Source organism: Rattus norvegicus, chromosome 12 (assembly GCF_036323735.1).
Source record: "Rattus norvegicus strain BN/NHsdMcwi chromosome 12, GRCr8, whole genome shotgun sequence".
In the NCBI taxonomy this organism is placed as follows: Eukaryota; Metazoa; Chordata; class Mammalia; order Rodentia; family Muridae; genus Rattus; species Rattus norvegicus.
In genome coordinates this window covers 40898711-40921188 of record NC_086030.1, presented here as the reverse complement: position 1 = coordinate 40921188, position 22478 = coordinate 40898711, and the positions used below count along the sequence as shown (strand labels likewise).

General features: G+C 48.2%; 1 protein-coding gene across 14 annotated transcripts in view; it reads left to right on the top strand.

Annotated features, from left to right (window-relative positions):
- Nucleotides 1–22478, top strand: part of Hectd4 (HECT domain E3 ubiquitin protein ligase 4) — a 191353-nt gene that overhangs the window by 70396 nt on the left and 98479 nt on the right. For 6 of the 14 annotated variants that reach the window (XR_010056783.1, XR_010056782.1, XM_039089874.2 and 3 more), the window contains 18 exons: nt 517–645; nt 2925–3049; nt 4815–4968; nt 5875–5975; nt 7438–7636; nt 9661–9807; nt 10638–10742; nt 11519–11682; nt 12158–12391; nt 13979–14171; nt 14307–14411; nt 15235–15323; nt 15640–15815; nt 17799–17934; nt 18030–18186; nt 18280–18446; nt 21150–21296; nt 22274–22458. Coding sequence is in view for 12 of the 14 variants with exons in the window: in XM_039089874.2 (XP_038945802.1) it covers nt 517–645; nt 2925–3049; nt 4815–4968; nt 5875–5975; nt 7438–7636; nt 9661–9807; nt 10638–10742; nt 11519–11682; nt 12158–12391; nt 13979–14171; nt 14307–14411; nt 15235–15323; nt 15640–15815; nt 17799–17934; nt 18030–18186; nt 18280–18446; nt 21150–21296; nt 22274–22458 (2713 nt within the window). In the remaining 2 variants the exon portion in view is untranslated. Of the gene's footprint in view, nt 1–516; nt 646–2924; nt 3050–4814; nt 4969–5874; nt 5976–6762; nt 7310–7437; nt 7637–9660; nt 9808–10637; nt 10743–11518; nt 11683–12157; nt 12392–13978; nt 14172–14306; nt 14412–15234; nt 15324–15626; nt 15816–17798; nt 17935–18029; nt 18187–18279; nt 18447–21149; nt 21297–22273; nt 22459–22478 lie in introns of those variants that run through there. The other 8 variants (XM_017598533.3, XM_063271893.1, XM_039089875.2 and 5 more) reach the window with 8 other exon arrangements.

Below are 22478 nucleotides of genomic sequence, written 5' to 3'. Positions count from 1 at the left end.
CAGCCAAGTCTGTGGATGACTGGCTTCCCCAGAAATGTACATGTGGGCAAGTCTGCTCCGAGAACTTTCCTAAGAGGGAGAAAAGGCAGAGACCATCCTTCCCGAGGCTGCTGTCCAGTGTCAGATGCCTGACTGTGTGAATGTGGAATTTGGGGGTTTTATAGTGGAGTTTCCTCTGTGAATTTCCTGGGTTTTAAGCAGTATGTTTCAGAGGCTGGGGGAAGGGAACCGAGAGGTTCCTGAAGGGGTGGGGTGGCGTGCGCTGTGGAGATGTGAGTGAGACGCTGAGCCAGTCTCAGAGAGGCAGTGGGGCCACGTGTGGAGGTCAGGAAGGCCAGTGAGCATCAGAGCCTGCACTCACAGTCGTGCGTCCATAACTCCACAAGAAACCCTGGACTCTCTCTCATGTGTGTTTCTTCCTCTTTTGTTTCTCTGATGGACGTCTTTTAAAAGCATGAGGGGTATAGGCGTCCTTTCAGTCACAGGGAGTCACTTAGTGTCCTTCTTTGTGTTAAGGCTGCATCCTCCTGCCTGCGCTATCTGATGGCGGTTCAGAATCACCTTCTCAGTAACACTGTTTTGATTAAGCCTGATGACAATGAGGACAGTGACAGCTCCTTGCAGGGAGAGACATTGAAGGTACAGGTAAACACCAAGCTTTATTTCCAAGGCGCTTTCTGCACAGCTGCTGAGTTCTGTGTGTTGTGAAGTTCACTCTGAGGCTGCTCAGTGCTTCGTTGTCGTCCGGTGCTTGCATGTTTGTGACTCTCATGATGTGTTGTCGTATGCTCTGGTGGGCTCTGTGCCTTTGTTTCTTTTTGTTTTGCAAGAATTATAAGTCTGGCACTCACAAGTGATCTCATTACACCTTAAAGTCAGTCTGAGAGCATTCCATTCTGATCACTTCCAGTATTTGGATGATTTTATTTTTTTACCTAAATAGCTTAAAATGATAAATTTAATCTTTAGATGAATAATTTCTAATCATATAGTTAATTTAATTTTCTGTTACTATTTTTAAAAAGTTAGCATCTGTGTAAACTCAGTCAATTGTTTGCATATGATAATATGGCCCTGCACAGATGTTTCTATAGCAGTGGTTGTTGTAATTCTGACAGATAGTCAGGGACCTCATTTGCATTGCTGTTAACATTTTCATCTTTGAGAGCTGGTGGCATATACCCTTAATCCCAGGACTTGAGAGGCTGAGCCAGAAGGATTATGGAAAATCGAAGGTCAGCCTGGGCTACCTAGTATGTTCTAGGCCAGCCTGAAGCAGTGTGCGAGCAGTAAGGTGGCTCAGCGGGTGCTTGCTGCTAAGCGTGAGATCCTGAGACCCATGTGGAATGAGAGGGCAACTCTCTACGGTCTCTCCTAACCTCCACAGTCAAGCCTGCTCTTGCCGAGGACCTAGCTTCAGTCCCCAGTACGCAGGGCAGCCCACAGCCATCAGTAACTCCAGTTCCAGTGGCTCTGACCCTCTTCTGGAATCCATAGGTACCCGCACACTGTGGTACACATAAACTCGTGTAGGCTCATGTACATATACAGAAATTAAAAAAAATTAAATTGGAGCTGTGCATGGTGGTCCATGAGTTTAATCTTAGCTTTCAAGAGACAAAGGCAGGTGGATCTCTTTGAATTTGAGGCCAGTTTGGTCTACATAGTGAGTTCTAAACATACCAAGACTACATAGTGAGACCCTTATTTAAAACAAAACAAAACAAGAACCCAAAAAAAACCCCAACTTTTCAATGAAAATATCGAAAGCCTGATATAGTGACGGGCATCTGTAATCCCTGGCCTTCGAGGCAGAAGTAGGAGCATTGGCGCTGGAGCTCATCGTCTGGTCGGTGCACAGTGAGTTCAGAGCTAGTCTGGGTACATAGGACACAGTATCGAACAAAATAAAGTGAAAAGTAATTGTTCTTGCGGGAATTAGATTGGTATGAACTCTCTGACTTGACCACCCTGAAAATGCGGCTCAGGAGGCCACAGCCCTGGCAGTAACAGCCAGTCCTGCATGTGTCACTTGTCCAGTCTGAGTTTCCTAAAAGATTTCGAAGCCTGCCTGGTCTACAGAATGAGTTCCAAGATAGCCAGGGGTACTCAGAGAAACTTTGTGTCAAACAAACAAACGAACAAACAAAATTAAGAAAAAAAAGAAAGAGAAAATTGCATACATATGTAGAAAGACTCTTGCCATAGGCAGAATGGGTTTGGTGTTCTGGGCTAGGGGGTCTGGGCTAGGAGGTCTGGCATTTCCAAGAAAATCAAGACCCACAGATGCTATGTAGACATAGTTCACTACATGTATTTTTTTTTTTTAATCAGAAAATAGCGATGAACTGAAAGCTTAGGGCTATTGCCTTGTTTGCACTCTCAGAAAGTCTGTGCCACTCTTTTCTGTTCAGTAGCCCATAGCTGCTGCTGCTTAGCTGGGCTTCCCGATGCAGTGCGTTTCACGTGTGCTAGGCTAAGCCGCTAGGACAAAGCCACCGTATGCTGGTGCGAGCGTGCTGTGGTTTGTCTCATCTCAGTCGCCGCCTGTCCGTGCGCTTTTCACTGTTGTGTTTTCTCTTTAGCTGTGCTCAGAACTCCCAAGACAGTCCTCCACCCGGGCAGCGTCTGGGCCTCCAGGAGCGCTCTCATGCTGGATGGGACGGACGGGAGCTAAGCCTTGCTGCTAGGCACCCAGTGCCCTCCCTGTGAAATACTGCATATTTCTAGCTGCACTCCAGACTCTGGCCTCCCAAATCAAATTCCTACCTGCCACCCAAGAGGAGCTCACTGCCCTGGGCTTCTACTGGCCACATCACTTCATCTGGAAATGTGTCGTTGAATAAGCATGGCATCATGTTGTCTGTGAGTGTGCATCTCTCATCACAAGGCTGGAAACTAATCTTACGGTCTCTTCTGCCTAGGAGTTAAAGACCAGTATTTTGGCTCTTGCCACCCAGGTCCTGACTGGATGTGATGAGGTACTGGAAATGTTGCAGCAGGTCACCACTGCCCTCATCAACAGTGACATGCCTGACCGAGAGCAGAGGTGAGCATGGGGATTGCCAGCTGCAGCTTGTCAAGTGAGAGCCTTTAGTGCACCTCGTGATCATCTACCGTCCACACGTGTCTGCAAGAAGGGCTTGAGACAGTATTGCAAAACCAAGGGCAGTGGTCCACTCCCCTGCGCCTTTAGATGAGACCTGGTGTGAGCAAGGGTCTGCTAGGCAACCTGGCCTCCAGTGTGGTCATCGGGTTCAAATCGGCCTTGCTTCCTTTCCTATCCTATCCTTTCCTTTTCTTTTCAGTTTTTTCCTTCCTTTTTTCCTTCCTTCCTTCCTCTCTCTCTCATTTCATTCATTCATTCACTCATTCATTTTCAAGGCAGTGTCTCTCTATATAGCCTAGCTGTCCTGGGACTCACTATGTAGACTAGGCTTGAACTCACAGAGATCCACTTACCTCTGCCTCCCGAGTCCTGGAATTAAAGGTGTGCGCCATGACTCCCAGCTCAGATTTGCCTTTCACCCATCTGCCTTAGAGCTGGCCTGAGTTCCTTTGGGGAGGAAGTGACCTAGTGTCACCAGTGATGGTCTGCTGTCCAGAAGATGGCACTGTCACAGCGTCTCGGCGTTGGCTCATATTGACTCTTCAGAGGCAGGGGCCTGGAGGGAGGGAGTCTCTTCTACAGTAGCAGCCCTTCCTCTGCCAGGCTTGCTTTTCAAGATGTTATACACTGGGTTTTTAGAATTTGGACACTGAGATATAATGATCTAATGTGAGCCTGCTGCAGTCTTTGCCTCAGTGTGTCTGTCATGTGTCTTGGGTGGTGCCCGTTAGTAGATGGCAGATGGGACCACTATAACCCAGGGAGGAATTGCACCTGGACCTTGTGACGATGTTTGTTCCCTACTCCCAATGCGTGGGAATATGTGGGGTGTAACACCAGTTCCCTCAGTAACTGGAGAACTCACTATCCTCGCAGCAGAGAAACGCAGTATTAAGTGAGTGGCTTTAAAGATTAATTTAAAACACACCTATTGGGGTTGGGGATTTAGCTCAGTGGTAGAGTGCTTGCCTAGGAAGCGCAAGGCCCTGGGTTCGGTCCCCAGCTCCGAAAAAAAGAACCAAAAAAAAAAAAAAAAAAAAAAAAAAAAACCACACCTATTTAGTAGTCAGATTCATACACAGAGAAAGTAGAATGGTAGTTATTGAGGCCAGAGGGGAGAGTTATCACTGAGCAGGTGTAGAATTAGGGTTTTACAGGATAAAGAGAGTTAGAAAGAGGGACAGTAATAATGGTTGTACATTATTCTAACTGTAAAATATATGCTTCAACATAGCTAGGATAATAAATTATGTTAGGCATATCTTACCACCATAACAATTATTTAAACAAATTTGCCTGCTTCTATGATGCACATGACCTCAGCTGCTACCCAGGAGTGGAGGTCCCAGAGGGTGAGCAGGCCCATCCACTCTGTAGCCAACTCCCTCCTTTCAGACTCAGCCCAGAGCCCAGAGCCCAGAGCCCAGAGCCCAGAGCCCAGAGCCCAGAGCCCAGAGCCCAGAGCCCGGGAAGGGCACCAAGCACTTAGAAGTCACAGCACTTCAGGACCCATTTATGAAGGGCCGAGAGAGACCTGGAGAAACGTGCTGTGGACTAAAACGCCTTCTCCTCTTCCCCAGTGGTGGAGTTTGGAGAGAACTGACTAGTTTAAAGAGAGAATGTTGAAGAGGATGGGCCAGGCCCACGATGATGGTTGCTCTCATACATGAACGTGCTTAGGATATGTCCTTTCCTGAACTCCTAGGTTAAAAGGCTTGGAGCAAGTTACCAAGGCCACTATGCTTGGTCACCTCCTTCCGGTGTTGCTGACCTCCCTGATGCACCCCAATCTACAGACCCTGACCATGGCCGACGCCTTGATGCCTCAGCTCGTGCAACTGGTGCTGTACACCAGCCAGGTGGGGCCCCATAGTCCACTGACCAGCTCTCAGCTACTGCCATGAGGGTGGGGTGGAGACCACTATACACACAGCCAATCCTTTAGAAGAACCGAGAAAGCCTTCAAGCCTAAAATACAAAGTCGTGTGTCCAGGGACTAGATTTTAGTTGTTTATGTGACTTAAGTGGCTGTGGTCTAGCAAGTGTTGATGGCTGACCAGCTGTGAAAGTGCCGGTGTCAGCACTGACAGCCTACTGTACCTCCAGTGTCCTGAGTTCTTGCCTGCAGAGAGTAAAGTGCAGGAGGGGGAGGGGACATGGCTTCTCTAGTGGGCATTTCTGAGAGAAGGACGGCGACAGGGACTGTGAGGGTGCAGTGTGGCCTGCAAGTTCATATCTGGAGCTGCCTGGGTAAGACACAGAGATTAGTCCCTGGGAGTTCTGGGGGTCTGGTTAGTTGATATTGTTGTTCTTCTATGGAGTTGCAATCCCCTTCAGCTCCTTCAGTCCCGCCCCTAACTCTTCCACTGGGGTCCCTGGGCTCAGTCCAATGGTTGGCTGTGAGTCCGCTTCTGTCTTAGTCAGGTGCTGCAAGAGTATGGGAGGGGCCGTGGCTCCAGCTACATATGTAGCAGAGGATGGCTTAGCTGGCATCAGTGGAAGGGGAGCCCTTGGTTCTATGGAGGCTTGGTGCCCGAGCGTAGGGGGATGCTAGATAGGTGAGGAAGGAGTGGGTGGGTGGGTGGGGGAGCACCCACTTAGAGGCAAAGGGGAGGGGGAATGAGTTGGGGAGGTTGTAGAGGGGAGACTGGGAAGGGGGACAACATTTGAATGTAAATAAATAACTAATAAAAACTGCAAGTTAAAACAAATAAACAAAAAAAACCAACCAAACAAAAAAGACACACTGATGGTTTATGTTTTAGACGGCCTTGCTGCTTAAAACCCAGTGTCCGGTGTTTGCCGAGGTGGGCTGTTCCCCGTGTGGCACCTCAGACCAGAAGTGCAGGCTTTTCCCTGATGAGAGGTAATGTGTGCATTCGGTGAGAGCCTTGCATTCTTTTTACAACAGCAACTCTTTAACTAGGGCTAGCTAACTGGGAAAGAAAATACTTCAGGGCCAGAATTTCATAGCCAGCTACAAGATTATTTTAAATTTATAGGGTCAAGTTAGACCCTTTAAGTGAATTAAACCATTCAAAATTGACTTGAAACTCTTTTGTTATAGTGGGCATGCAAGAAAGACTGAGATTGGTAGATTAATTTTGGGGTGTGTGTGTGTGTGTGTGTGTGTGTGTGTGTGTGTGTGTGTGTGTGTGTGTGTTGGTTTCTGTTGTAGCTGTGAGGTTTTTGTTTAGTTTTTAGAGAAGCTCTCGCTATGTAGTCTGCATAGATACAGTCTATGCACCCAGATTGGTTTCAGACTCAGAGAGGTCTGCCTGCCTCTGCCTTCTGAATGCCGAGTTTGATGGTGTACACTACCACACCTGGCCTGGCTTTCTTTTTAAAGATTTATTTATTTATTATATATAAGTACACTGTAGCTGACTTCAGACACACCAGAAGAGGGCATCAGATCCCATTACAGATGGTTGTGAGCCACCATGTGGTTGCTGAGATTTGAACTCAGGACCTCTGGAAGAGCAGAGCTGGGGACCGAACCCAGGGCCTTGCGCTTCCTAGGTAAGCGCTCTACCACTGAGCTAAATCCCCAGCCCCGCAGTCAGTGCTCTTAACCACTGAGCCATCTCTCCAGCCTGGCCTGGCTTTCTTGTTTTTAAGGAGATAGGGGATCAAGTGATGCAGACTCCAGCCTCTCATGGAGCTGGAACTGCAGGGCAGAAGCTTCCCTGTGTAGAAGCTCACTGGGTAGCTCAGGCTGTCCTTGAATCCTGAGCCTCCAGCACGTGCCTCCCCAGTGCTGGGTGTCTTAACAGTGAGTCGCTGGCATCAGGACAGCTCTGTAGCAAGGCTGAAGCAAAGGAAGTGACCTCATGCAGCCAGGTCCAGATTTTAAGTTTGTGTTCTGCAGCTTGAGGCTCTGGAGTTCTTGCAAGCTCGATGAGAATGGAGAAGGGGGTTCACAGTCACCTCTCCTGTTGAAATTTCACTGGAAAGAGCTGGAAACTCGTGTTCACTGAGACAGTGGGGTGGGGGAAAGCAGCCCAGCCTGATGTCCTGCCCTAGTGACATGTGACAGGCGTTAGTGAGGCCTGTTGTTGTGCGTCTCTTGAAGAAGTGGGAAGTGCACTGTGGTGCTCTGCACTGGTGTGTGAGAAGTATGTGATGCCCACTAACAGGAAATAAGAAATCCGACAGAGCGTGCTCAGACGCTGCCTCTTGCTGCTGCGAGCCCCCATGGTAGAGCACTGCCGTGCCAGTGGTGTGGGGAGTTGAGGACGGTTTCTTCACTTGGGCTCTGTGTTCCAGGTTTGCTTTGGTTTGCTCTCCTTCCTAAGCTGCACTGCTTTCTCTTGCTCTGGTTTTAGAATGCTAGAAGAAAAGGAAGAGCCAGGCTTTCTCACCGGCTTAAAGATCCCTGCCCCGTGGGCTGCTGGGAAGACCGTGGAAACAGTACACCCTGTCAGAGACAACTATAAGTTTAAAGAGACTGTTCATATCCCAGGAGCTCGCTGCCTCTATCTACGATTTGACACCAGATGCTCGTCACAGTACGACTATGACAAAGTAAGCGGGAGCCGTCGTCACTGTGTCTCGACTTGGCTGCTTCTTATTTTCCTTTGCACTGGTCGCCATTTCTCACTAATTTCTGCCTTGTGGCCCTCTCAGGAGACTCCCCTCAGACAGTGCTTTGTAACGGGTAGACTGAGGAAGCTGAAGAGCCTGGCCTCTGTGTCTGACAGCAGTGCTGTAGGCGTGTGGACGCTGTGTCTTTAAGTGTCCATGAGCTTAGCCCTTGGACACAGGACTTCCAGTGACTGCTGCCTCCGCCTGCCCTCTTGAGAGTGGTGTAGATGTGTGACACTGTTGATCTGCAAAGGTCTCACTGCCCTTGTGTCCTGTGGAAGAGGCTGGCTTTTAGAAGGGTTCGGATATACCTGGGTCTGGCTTGCTTTTTCTTCTGTGCTGTTGTCTCAGGCACCTACATTGATTTTGAGTAAGAGCGGTTTCCAACTGGTAGCTTAATGTCCGTTTGGAAAAGGCAGGGTTTTCTCTGTTGCTACTGAATTGGAGTCATGAGGGGAGGCTGATGAAAGAACACACAGTCTAGCGCCACACATGCTGTGCTGCTGCTGGTAGTTGCACGTCGTCTCTGCCCGTTGGAAACAGTGAAGACAAATGTCTTAATCTCATCAAGGGAGGCTTTGGGGTTAAAGGTAACTTAGCCACACCTGCCTTGAGATGTGAGATGGTGACACAGAACCAGATATCAATCCTCCTCCTTGTTGGACTTTAGGAGAGGAAAGCACCTCAGATGTATGGAGGAGTTGAAAACATGTCCAGAAAACTCACCTTAGCCTGGAGCTAATGCTTCATGGAGCCTGGCTCTGGCTCTCCTTTGCCTCCTCAGTCCAGGCAGTGTCTACCGTGCCTCATGTGCAAGCAGCTGTCACCCCTTTAGTTGGTGTCAGGGTTCTTTCTTTAGAAAGTGATAATTTGCCTCTTCTGATATGTACTGAGTTGTGCCTGCTGCAGACATTATGGTTATGATGTGCAAGGAGGCTTCCCCCCAGAGACAAAAGTGTATTGATTTTCCCCGTGGTCCCTGGCTGGTGTCAGCAAGAGGTCCAAAAGGAAGAGCTCCACGATGCCGAGCATCCCGAGTTGAAGATGTAGCTTTCACGTCCTGGCTTGGCTGCCAGGCGCATCGATGTGCTGGGCTCTCAGGATTGCTAGTTACAGAAGCCGGAGCGCTGTGTCCTCGGCACACACTTGAATGACAAGTGAGCTGCCACTCTCCTCTAGGATAGAAGCAGCCAGTGAGGGCCAGATGGCTCAGTAGGTAAGGCTCCTGCAGCATAAGCCTAAAGCCTCACATGCATCCCCAGAGTTGTCCTCTGGCCTCCCCACATGGGCCCTGGCATACAGTACCCCATGCGCATATGCCATGCCAACACAGCTTTAATAATAAACAAATCAGCCAATTAGATATAACTGGGTGATGGGAGAATAGTATTAATAGATGAAAATTGTCCCTAGAAGCAGCAGCTGCCTTCCTGACCTACATTTGTGTCATTTCTTTATGCCATTAAGCAACATTGTAAGAATGTGTGGCTTGTTTTCACTTTGTTGCATTTTTAAATCCTTATTTACTCATTTTGATGCTTTTACTTTGTATTAGGTATTAGAGCCTGCCTCTATTAGCTCACTGCATTACTGTGGGGGAGGACGTAAGGGGCCAATCTGCACCTGTTGCTAATGAGTTCCGATGAGTAGGATGGAAATAGCTATCTGAGAGATATGCACACAGCCGCCAGTGTGACCCGTCAGGCCTTCCTGTCCCTGTGACAACCGAGGTTTGAAAATCGGAGGACTGTGCCTGTCGATAATTTCAGTCGTTATTTTTCTTGGACTGCCTTATAAATACCGTGGCTGATGGCCTCCAGACGTACACCAGCTAGACTGAGATGAGGATCTATTAGTTACGCCATAATGGATGACACCAGGGTCTGGCTAGAAATGTATTTTTTTACAAATGTTTTTTTGCAGCCTCTTTATTTGTAGATGTTGTCTTTGTTTTTCTTTTACAGTCTAACGGTCTATTTTCTGTTTTGAAGTTGGTGATATACGCGGGGCCTAACACAAACAGTAGGAAGGTTGCTGAGTACGGAGGCAACACTCTGGGATATGGCAGCCGGAGTGTCTTAGGAACGGGTTGGCCGAAGGACTTGGTGAAGGTATGCTATCAAGTCACAACTTCTTTCTAGAAAAGAAAGGCGACCAAAGGTTCCTTGTGGGCCCGGGGACTAAGGGTAACCCCAGAAAGCATTTGCAGTGGGACTGGTGTGTGTTAGGACCACATTGCTAGGCCTGCCACCTTCCCCACTTTTATTTAGAATCACCCTTCTTTTGCTTGTAGGACATCAGACCCCATCCATGCTGGAGCTTGAATCCAACTCCACAGGGCTCTTTGTGGCCCTGGTTGTCAGAACTGTCTCTTCCCTGGGCTGGGCTGCTAGCTTTGCCAGCGTCCTTTTCTGGACATTGGCCATAGAGCACTGCAGTCTAAAGTTTTGAGTTCATGACTGACATGACTGGGAGGGATCACGCTTTCTAGTCTGGACCTTGGAGCTACTCACAAGTGTGTACCCAGAGCACACACAAGGACCAGAAGCCTGCTAAGCCCATGTGCTCAGTGTGTTTCCTACACACAATGCACCCACTGTATGGGCCAGTGACAGTGGGCTGTCTGGTGAGCCAAATCCAGGTCTGCTCTGCCTCCTCCTTGACTCAGGTGGGCTTGGGGAGAGATGAGGGAGGGACAGAGCAGAGCGCAGGTGGATCTCCGCGTTCTCAGACAGCCAGGGCTGCAGAGAGACCCCATCTCAAAAACAAACAAAAAAGGTAAATTGCTAAGCCAGAGTCAGGAAGAGCACAACATCAGATCAAGACCTTATCTCAAAAAATAAATATAAATAAATAAATCAGTCAATCTCTGAAATATATTGCTCTCTTGGAAATTGTCTTTTTTTTAAAGTTCCTTTCCCCCTCCCCCTTAAATCCTAAGGTTGAAGGCGATACAGTCACCTTCTCCTTTGAAATGAGAAGTGGCCGTGAACACAACACTCCTGACAAAGCTATGTGGGGCTTTGCTTGCACAGTCCGCGCTCAGGTACTGACCATAACACTGCTGTGGGCAGAAAACTCTCCTGTGTGCCTTGCTGACGGGTCATATTTGCCTTGGAAACAGGGCAAAATATGAGACACTCTTTCACATGTCTCTTCATCAACAAGTGGGGGCCTAGCAGGAATGAGTGAGTGGTCACTTTATGGAATGAAAAGAGCTGGAACCTAAGATCAGTTCAGCAGCATAGGAGCCTTGTGTGGCCAGGACTCCGAGGCCTGGAGGAGACCTGACTCTAGCATGTTCGTGCAGGGCAAAGACAGCTGGGACACTCAGTTAACATAAGCATTTTGGGTCAGGAGTTGAGTTCCCCTTGGGTTGTATTAGAAGCTTGGAGGTCGCCTGAGCTTACCTCACCATAGAACCTCTGAGACAGAGCTGTGGGCTAGCATGTGCACCCTGTGAGACAGACAGGCAGGGGTCTCTGTCCTCTGTTTATCAAGCAAAATGACTGCTACCCAGTCGTTGATCAAGGTTTGCATTTGACTAGACATAGCCAAGAGCAAGCAGCCTAGCTTCCTGCACATGATTCCTGCTTTCTCTGCTATGAAGTCTCCCCAGAACTGTGCTGAGACCTCATTCCGTGGTTACTCCAGTGCCACCCTTTCTTCCTGATGTTGGATACTGTACCTACTTCCCATAGCAGCTGCGCTTGGTGCTGCTCTAGGAAACCCAGTGGAGATGGTCAGTGGTGGAACGCAGCTTGCAGTGCTGTGCCAGAGCCCACTGACTCGTGCATGTGGTTTGCCCCGTCTGCCTTGCAGGAGTCCTCAGAAGATGTCTCAGGAGGCTTGCCCTTCCTGGTAGACCTGGCCTTAGGTCTGTCTGTGTTAGCTTGTTCCATGTTAAGAATCCTATACAATGGACCAGAAATTACCAAAGAAGAGGAAGCCTGTCAGGACCTGTTGCGATCCAAACTTCTACAAAGGTAACAAGGTCTGCATGCAGCTAGTTCCGCCCACAAACAGTAGTGTTACCCAACCCTCTCATGTCTGAGAGTCTTAGGAATGGCATTAAAATATTGCCCCCTGCCTTCTCAGCCTTGCTACCTTTTCACTAACACCTTGGGACTGCCTAAGTCTTTCTCCATTCTAAACACCGCACAGTTGAAGGATCCCCAAAGGGAGGGTAGGTGTGTGGTGAACTAGCCAGACATAATGGGATGTGGTAGTAACCATGTGCTGCTTTCGTCTTACTAGGAAGCCGCAGGGTTTCCTAATAGCATTGGAAAGGAGGTAGATTCTTCCATACAGTGTTCAGCTCAGCCTCGGTAGCTTTGCTGAATACATAGTGGACACGTCATGTGAGCTTGAGTGTCTCGTGTAGCTGCAGCCATTCAAGTAGTTTTTCAGTCATCTTGGTTACGAAGGGGCGAAAGCTTCATTTCTCTTGTCTCTCCCCAGGTGCCAATGGCAGGTGGAGGCCAACGGTGTCATCTCCCCTGCCCTTACTCCGAGTCCCTCTCCACTGCCGCTGACCATAGAAGAAGACAGAGAATTCACCTACCCCTCGGATGTCCTTGTGCCTCCCGTTGGGAACTACTTTGACCTGCCTCGGATCAGGCTGCCTCCAGGAATCATGATAAAGCTCAGGGAAATTTCTGGGCGAGCACGACCTCAGTTTAGACCAAGTATAAAGTATGTTCCAGAGAGTGGGGATGCACGTGAACCTTAATCTTAAAGTTTGCTTGGGGTTGGGGTGTAGTTCAGTGGAAGAATGCTTTTCTCTTATGTATAAGTCTCCGGGTTTGAGCCCCAGCACCATAAAAATAATTAGTTGAATTGTATGAAAATCATATATTTACTTGATGGACAGGAGCCGAGTATTTAGGTGAGCCCACCAGGTGGCCAGTGTGTCTCCTAGTGTGGCCCTCCTGTCACAGTCGCAGCCCCTGGGAGCAGTGGTGTACAACCCCACTTCACTTTTGTTGAAACTGAGAGTCTCGGGGGTGGGCCTGTGTGTGGGGGTAAGTTTCCCGTGGGATTCTGATGCAGGTAAAACCTGGCAAGTTCAAGGTTTTTCTGACAGTTTGACCTTGCACTTGACCTCAGCTTCCACTTTTGATTTTTATGTAGTCTGGGAGCTCATCTTTACTTGCGACTCCCAGGGACATAAGAGCCCAAGCCTTAGAGTCACATATGTGCTTGAGCAGTTCTTAGCCTGAAGGCTTCCTTTGCAGGAGCAAAATCACTCATTTCAGAGACAAACTTAGAAAGTAGATAAAATTTTAAATTAAACAGAAAACATTTTTTGTTTTATTACTTTTTTGTGGGATGGGGGGCATATGCATACCATGACACACGCGTGGAGGTTAGAGGTCAGCTTGCAGAAGTCGGTTCTTCTTCCATCCCGTGTGTCCTGGGGTTCAAACTCAGGTTCTTAGACTTGGCCACAAGCCCCATTCTCCAGTGACCCCTCTCAACTCCATAAAGCGCACTCTGTTTAACCCTGCATCCCACGCACTGCACACCACAGTCTCAGGACTGCGTGAAGTCAGTACGAGCAGGCAAGTGGTACCCAGCTCTGGGGTTTCCATTTTGTTTTGTTTTGATTTGATTTTTTCTTTAAAATTCACTTTATATCCCGATCACAGCCTCCCTCCTTTCTTCCCAGTCTCACCTTTACAAATCCCTTCCCCTTGAAGCTGTTTTTATTCTGTGTACGTGGGAGTGCACATCCCCATGGCTGAGTGCACAGAGGCCAGGCAAGTATCCGGCCCCACCACTCTCAGCTTCATGCTCATTCATTCTTACTGAATGAGGCTTGCCACTTGGCATAACTGGCTGTCTACGAACGCTGGTGTCAGGATGCAGTCATGTGCAGCCTCACCTGACCCTTATGTGGGCACCACAGACTGGCACTCTGGTGCTCAGACTTAGTATCCAACCCAGTGAGCCAGCCCCACAGCTTCCAGAACCACTGCTCAAGAACTTTAAGATCTACCCCCTCTGCGATATGATCTAGCTCAAAATATAAAAATCTAACTATGGGAGGTACCTTTCATGTTGATGTTTAGCTTGGTCAGCCAGTGTCAGTTTTATCAGCTGATAGACTAAGCTGGTTGCCAGCACATAGCATCTGCAGTGCCACCGTCTCGTCCTCAGTGTAATACAAAGGTGACAGTGAGTCAGTGTTTGAGTCGAAGCCTACAGTTTCCAGCCTGTTGCATATGGTGCTGCTGAGTTCTGCTTAGCACACCTGACTGGTGTCCATTGTCACCACAGAGAGGTGATCCAGCCCGATGTCATGGAGGAAATGGTGGTGTCATGTGTTATTAAGCACTTGAACTTGGTTGATGCGCTGCAGTCCCTAATCAATTTCCAGTATCAGGAAGAGCATGCTGAGGAATATGATTTATTGTGTAAAATCATGGGAGAGACCTTTAAGAAGCTCAATGCCATGGAGAGACAGCTGCAGGTAAGTGAGGACGGAGCCATGAATCAGCTGTTGGAAACTGAAGGCAGCGTTCACTAGCTGTCATCAAATGCCGTGCTCACTGATGCCCTCGTTTGGTCTTGCTCCTAATCCATGTTGTGTTTTCTACCCCCCTAGAGTGTGGCTGAGCTGGAACAGAAGTGGCAAAGTGAGGCTGAGGATGCCATGCAGGGGAAGCTGGAGAACAACATGCCTTTCTTTTATGACTACCATTTTAATGAGGTGAGCACAGAGTGCGAGTCATGGGGGCATGCCACTTAGAGAGCAACAGCGCCACATGTGCTCACGCAAGCATGTCTGCAGAGAAAGCAGTGTGACTTTCTGAAACCTGTCCATCGTGTGACACACCCATCCTCTAGAAGGTTAAATAAAAGTAGCTAGGCCTATACGTCAAGATATATATAAGTGCTAGATTTTTAACTGGTTGATAGCGTTGTACAAAGGCTAACGCTGTTATTGAGCTGGTGAGAGTCTCAGTGGGCTGAGGTGTTTGCCCGGACCGAGCTCCAACCTCAGGATCAATGGTAGAAGGAGCTATCCTCTAACCTCCACACCAGCACTGTGACAAGTGTGCACAGTCCCTCACCCACATGGTACTATGTAAGAAAACAGACAAACAAACAGAGGGAAAAGGAATTACCTTATTATTAAATTTTACTTTCAAACTTTAAGAACCCCCAAAAAATGTAAAAATATGGTTTAAATTGGAAATCCCCAGAAAATAGGCCATTTTTTTTTAACTTTTATACTATCAAATAAAAATATACAATTCCAGACCCCAGAAAGTCAAGACAGGAAGATTGTGAGTTCAAGGACTCTGTGTCCCAGAGTTAGGTCTGCGGCTCCAGCGCCCTGGTAGAGCACTTGCTTCTGAGTCCAAGGCCCTGGTTTAATTCTGCAGAGCAAGAGGCAGGGGTCACTTGTTCAGAAGCAGGGGGCACAGCAGAGGCGGTGGCTGATCCAGCATCGCGTGTCTAACAGTGTTCCTTGAGCTTGGTTCCTGCAGGTCATGCATAACATCTTGTCTTGATGTTTCCTCCTTTAGAACAAAATGAAAGAACTAGAGCTTTTGTGTTCAATGAAGGAAGTCTCCTTCGACGGAAATGATCTTGAAAACATGGTCCTCTCACTGAGGTTAGTGATGTTACTCACTCGCCAGTCTGACTTCTCCCCTTGGTCCCAGGACACCACGGGTCCAGTCCCTGTTAGGCTTTGCAGTGTTGTGTGTTCACCAGATTCTTAGCCAAGCTTGCTGGTAAGTCCCAGCAGCTTTGGTCTGAGCCCCCAGAAGGTAGCATGGGCATTTGAAACAAACCCAGAGAATCCTTGGGTGGAGGAGGGGCAGGGGAGCGGTGCTCACTAGGAGACTGCCTACTTCCTGTCCTTGTCCCTGAAGGCTGCGTGGGATGAGCTGGAGAATGACTAAACCCACCCCAGTCTCTCTCTCTAGGGAGAAGTTCCTCCAAGAAGTGAATTCTCTTACTCAGAAACCCTCCCACCCGCTGGCCAAAACAAAGACACTGGTGAAGAGTCTGATGAACCGAGCAGAGCTGCTGCTGCATGTTACCATTGCAGCCCAGTCGGGCCTCACCAGGAGCATCTCAGGAACACCAGCAGAGACGCCTGGTACTGCTCCAGGCCCTGGCCTGGCTGTGTTCATTAACAGACATCAACTCTTTTCAAAGAATCCACTCCTAGCAACAAAATAGGAAATGGAAACATTTTCTTTCTTGTCTCTTAAGTTTCTTTAGTCTCTTAAGACTTAAATCCCTGTGGAGTCATCCTGATGGGTCCCTTTTGGTGATGAAGGTCCTCCTGGGGCATCTGAGGAGAGCAGTGGCGTGTGTGTGTGTGATCAGTGGCCCCTGTTTTAAGTTCATGGTTCCCGTAGTTCCATATGCAGGTGTATTTCAGAGTAACAAGCTATTGTAGTCAGTATTGTGAGTTTTACTGCACCGATCTGCTTCCTTACTCAGAACTGGGTTTGCATTGTGTAGGACCTTCTGGCAGGGCTGCTCATGAGTTCCCGTTACTGGAAACCCTGGGTCACGTTTTTTTAAGTTTATTCAGTTTCTTTATACAGTTATTTTTGGTTTATGGGTGCTTTACCTGAATGTATGTCTCTGTGTCTGGTGCCCACAGAGACCAGAAGAGGGCACTGAATCCCCGTGAACTGGAGTTACAGATGGTTGTGAGCCCCATGTGGGTGCTAGGGTCCAAGCTCAGGTCTTCTGGATGAACAGCAAATGCTCTTAACCTCTGAGCCACCTCACAAGCCCCTTCCAGGTCACATTGCGATCCTTAGTTTGAAAACGTGTCTCCCAGAGAGATCAGTGAGTTCCCAGTATGGTTCACTCTGTAGCCCTGGCCACAACTGCCTTCATTTTAAAGATTTATTCATTTATTATATATAAGCACACTGTAGCTGTCTTCAGACACACCAGAAGAGGGCATCAGATCCCATTATAGATGGTTGTGAGCCACCATGTGGTTGCTGAGAATTGAACTCAGGACCTCTGGAAGAGCAGTCGGTGCTCTTAACCGCTGAGCCATCTCTCCAGCCCCTAAATAGCCTATTTTTAATGGAAACTTCTGTCACTGCATAACATTGGTGACACCTTGCAGGGCCCTCAAAGTCTTGAGGATAACAGGCTGGTAGCACCTGAGAGACATTCTTTTCTTACCATACTTTTGGTTTAAGCTGTCTATTCTTAAGATGTGAGATGACTTTAATTCTGACTGGATTTCAGGGTTTTGTTTTGTTTCTTTATTTTCTTTTCACGTGCAGGGTGTCTATGTGTGCTTATGCCTGTAGAGGCCTCAGGTCCAAGGCAGTCTCTGAAATAAATGATCTTGCATTTATTTCAATTAAGAAATTTGGAAGTGAGGGGTTGGGGATTTAGCTTAGTGGCAGAGCGCTTGCCTAGCAAAGGCAAGGCCCTGGGTTCGGTCCCCAGCTCCGAAAAATAAGAAAAAGAAAAAATAAATAAATAAATAAATTTGAAAGTGAGGCAAAAAAAAAAAAGTTGGAAGTTCCCATTTATATACCTACAAAACAGAATGCAGGGGTGAGGCCCTGTAAAGATGTACAGCTGTGGCCCAGTGCGTTCAGTGCCTGCCTACCTAATGAATATGCAGTTGGCTGTGAGCTCAGTCCCTGCCAAAGGGACTGGGGGATGGGGGGGATTGGCGCTTCTGTTTTGCACCTTCTTCCTTTTTTCTCTTCAGTCTTAGACACTGAACCTTGGACTTTCTGATGCTAAGCAAATGCTGGACCACTGAGTTATAGCCCCAGCCCTCCTGCTTTTCAGAGTGCTTATTTTGAAGTGAACACTGGTAGTTATTACATGAATTTTTGTCTGTCTTTGGAAAACCACTTTAATAAAAGGACTTTAGATTTTCAAGCTAAAATACAGTTTAACCACATATTTAGGTTTGTAAAATGACTGCTCACTCTCTTTGGTTTGCTTTGCTAGCCAGATTCCTGGTTGAACCCTGACTGAAAGTGAAGATGCGCTTAGCGTGCTCCTTCCCTTCCGATTGGCCATTGCTCTGCCTCCATCCACATCAGACAGCACAAATGTGAAGCAGTTTTCCTTTCTCTTGCAGCATGCAAATCAGCTTCAGAAACAAAGGTGGCGTCTCATGCTGTCCGGCAGCCTGTTTTCCTTCGCAGCATGTCTGCTCCTTCTGACCTGGAAATGATTGGTAATGAAGACTTGGAATTTACTAGAGCCAATCAGAGGTAACGGTCCTTCGCCAGAGTGGGCCCAGGGTGTACGTGCACATGGTTTCAGAATGGCTTCCTAAGCGTGGCTCCTGTTTGCTCATCTATTACAGTTCTGTTTTCTGTAGGCGTCGCCATGTGACCAGCCACCGCAGCAGCTCCTTTACACTCTTACAGTCACTGGCCATCGAGGACAGCAGGGACAAGCCCACTTACAGCGTCCTGCTTGGGCAGCTGTTTGCTTTCATTGGCACCAACCCTGACCAAGCGGTAGGTCACAATGTGCAGACCTCTGAGGAGTGACCCCTGGCAGCTGGAACCCGTATGACAGTGGAAGTCAGCATCCCCTCTTGTGCATTTCAGGTGTCTAGTAGCAGCTTCCTTTTGGCTGCACAGACAAGATGGCGGCGCGGGAACACTCGGAAGCAGGCCCTGGTGCATATGCGGGAGTTGCTGACTGCTGCTGTGCGAGTTGGAGGAGTGACACACCTGGTAGGGCCAGTGACAATGGTCCTTCAGGGGGGACCCAGGTCAGTGGTTTCTGTTGGTTTACACTGTCCATGCACCATGGGCAAAAGCACATAGTGGAATTTGCTAATGTCTTTCCTCAAAAATCTTTTCAGGGGTGAGGTTTGAGACAGAGTTTAAAACAGCCCTGGATGTCCTGGCACTTCTCTGTAGACCAGGCTAGCCTCAAACTCAGAGATCCACCTGCCTCTGCTGCCTGAGTGATTAGACGTGTGTACCACCACTGCCCGTCTGTCCTCAACTATTTTTATTGTGATGTTGATTTTGAAAACCATCTCAGGATACGTGACAGAATGTGAAGGTTTCTTACACCTGCAGTCCTCCATTGTCCCCCGTTCTTTTGGGGGGCTGTTGTACCAACCATGTGCAGAGCTCCTTAGTTCTCTTTGTCCACGTGAGCAAACATCTGTGCAGAGATGACTTTCGTTACACGTTTTCCCTATGATTTAGATTGTCTTTCCAGCCCATCATTAGGGATCTGCTTCTTCATAGGGTTTTTTTGTTTGTTTGCGTTGTTCTTAAGTTTTTATGTGTATGAGTACCTTGTCGCTGTCTTCAGACACACCAGAAGAGGACATCGGATCCCATTACAGATGGTTGTGAGCCACCATGTGGTTGCTGGGATTTGAACTCAGGACCTCTGGAAGAGCAGCCAGTGCTCTAACCACTGAGCCATCTCTCCAGCCCAATTCTTCATTGCTAAAGGCATCACAGAGCTCCACTATGCTGTTGTCTTTACATCTGACTCATGTCCAGTCACAGACATGTGGATCGGTCATTGTTTTCTTTCACTTCTGCACTGACTGCAGTGATGTAGTCAGCATCACTTCACACACTTGTGATCATTTTCCTTGGCCAGTTCTAAAGCCATCTCTGTAAGCCCTGACCCAGGAGAAGGCTTGCACATGTAGCTGGGAAGGTTTTCGTAGCAGAGTACAGAGGTCCTCAGAGAACAGAAAAGATGGAAGCTGCCGCTGGGGCCTGTGCCTTCTGCTGATCTTTGACGCAGTGTGGCCAGCGAGTAGAGGGCCAGCAGCTACTGAGGTGTTGTTTGGGGAAGTGTAAGCATACTGTTACTGTGCAGTGTGTGAAGAGTATCCTTGTGTCATTCAGATGCTGATCTCTCTGCCCCACATCTGGTTACACTGAGGACATGGACTTGGATTGCTTATTCTAAGCATCCCCTGCCTCAACATTGCATAGACATTGCTCCCCACTTATTGTCTGATTTGTCAATAGAAGCAGGTCAGCCAGTGGATGAGCAGAAGAGAGAATAGGGATGGACTTCTGATCCCAGCCATGGGAGGGGAAGAAAGATAGGAAGAGAATTCTGGCACGAGGAAAGGAGTCCATGGGAAGATATCATGGAGCAGAAGGAGAGAGAGAGGGGAAGAGGAGGGGGAGGGAGGGAGGGGGAGGGAGGGGGAGGGAGGGGGAGGGAGGGAGGGGGAGGGAGGGGGAGGGAGGGGGAGGGGGAGGGGAAGAGGAGGAGAGGGAGGGAGGGGGAGGGAGGGGGAGGGGGAGGGGGAGGGGGAGGGGGAGGGAGGGGGAGGGAGGGGGAGGGGAGGGGGAGGGAGAAATACTAAAGTAGTCTTAAGTGGAAGCACCTTAGGTACTTGGGCTGGGAGGTAGCCAGATCAGACCTAAGAATGAGAATACATTAGTACTGCTCAGCGATTATGCCGTAAAGCTTATAGTCGCATTTATTTGGGAGCTAGCTGGGAATAAAGACAAAAAATCATCTCTTTAAAATTGCCTTTCTTGAGAAACAACTCCAGAATGTCTGAGGCTCGAAAGAAGTCCATGGCGGCTCCTCCCTGCCTTTTGCCCATCACAGTGGAAGAGATCACCATGTTCAGAGCCAGCAATCCCGGTGACAAAGCCTGTGCTCACTAGCTAGACTACTTACATGTGTGTGTGCGCGCGTTTTAGACTTACATTCATTCCAGGGATCACACTCTGCTTGTCAGGCTTTTGAAAATAGGACTTTTACCACCAAACCATCTCTCTGGCCCTCAGTTTCCTATTTTTAAATTCAACATTATTTGTGTTTATAAATGCAATTACATTACAAATATTTGTGGATAAATTTGATAATTTCAGTCCTCAGTTAGCACTAAATAAGATAGAACCAGCCACGCTGTGTTTTACACTGGGAAAGGATCATTTCCCATCCCCTGGGCTCTCACACTCTAGTACTTGGAGCATGACCTTAAAGGAGAAACGTAGCTAATCTGTTTAGGCCTTGGTTCTGCATTAGTGTAACTACAAGTCCAGTCCTCAGTGCTCCACAGGACATAACAGACATGCCTCAAATAAGTAGTTTATTAGTCAAAGCATTTGGGAAACGAGTATCCGTTTCCTGCCCCTCAGACTGTTGTCATCAGAGATTCTAAAACCTGCAGTGGAGAGCCCTGTGTCACCTTCCCTAACCCAGACTGCCTGGGTTTTTTATTGTTGTTGTTGTTGGTTTTTGTTTTGTGTTGATTTGTTGTGTCGCATCTTGTTTAAGGACCCCTGGGCATCCTTCCAAACACTCCTCTGTGCCCTGGAGCATTTGGCACTGAGCTTGGTGGTCCCCAAGGTGCCGCTGGCTCCAGATTCTTGTCAGGGGCTTCTCTGGAGAGCTGATGCATGCACTTCCCTCATTAAAGTCACTTATCATTGATGTCTTGGGGAAACCTGAACTTGAATTTGTCTCACAGAATTGAAGAGCTCACCTGTGGTGGGATGGTGGAGCAGGTCCAGGAAGCCTTTGGGGAGACCATGACGTCTGTTGTGTCTCTGTGTGCTCGGTACCCTATTGCTTGTGCGAACAGCATTGGACTCCTGTGTACCATACCTTACACCAGGTGAGTGGGCGTGGCCTTTGCCATTCCGAGGATAGACCAGATAATAGAGGACAACTTCTTGTTTTGTTTCATATGACTCAGTTCCTAACTCCAGGCCCCCACACACGTAGTATACACCACACTAGACACACACACACACACACACACACACACACACACACACACACACACAATCTTTAAGTTGAATTTACCTAATACCTCCTAAAGCTTTTGTCCTGCTATCAAGAATCTAAAGTTCCTTTTCTGAGTTGCTATGTGACTAAACGCTGCCACTAGAATTATATTACACAGTGCAGATTTGGAGGTTCAGGGAACAAAAAGATATATCTGGCAAGAGTCTTTTATCTTGGCACAATTCCCTTATTTCTTGGGTCACTTAATTAGTAGCTTGGAACTGTAAGTGTTGACGGACTCATTCCTTGAGTGCTCTTATAATAACAGTTACTGGAGTGGCAGGTATCGGGGATGCGTAGTTGTTTAGAGCACTGGATGCTCTTCCAGAGGACCCAGGCTCAGATCGAGGCACCCATATGGTGGCTCACAACTGTCTGTAACTCCAGTTCCATGGCCTCCAAAGGCAGCAGGCACACATGCTGCACAGATAAACATGGAAATGGAGCATATGAATAATTGTATAGAAAATAGATTATTAGGGTTGGGAATTTAGCTTAGTGGTAGAGCACTTGTCTAGCAAGCACAAGGCCCTGGGTTCGGTCCTCAGCTCCAGGAAAAAAAAGAAAAGACAACAGATTATTATTTGGTTTGTTACTGATATGACTCATCAGCTTCCAGCCTGCTGTCCTGTGTGAACAAACCCAGTTTTGAATGCCTGTCTTTAAGGACATCACCATGACAGGAACGGCATCCTAGGTGACTGTACATGGCAGCACCCTTAACAAAAAACATCCCTGATGCCCTGAAGCTTCCTGAGCCTTCACCCAGGCTCAGTGGAGTGCATCCCCTCCGCTGTTCACCAGGAGTGAAGAGAAGTGCCTGGTCCGCAGTGGCCTTGTGCAGCTCATGGACCGACTCTGCAGCTTGAGCAGTCAGACCGAGTCCAGCTCCAGCGAGAAGCAGACGAAGAAGCAGAAGGTGGCCACCATGGCCTGGGCTGCCTTCCAAGTGTTGGCTAACCGCTGTGTGGAGTGGGAGAAAGAGGAAGGTGAGCAGACTTCTACTTCC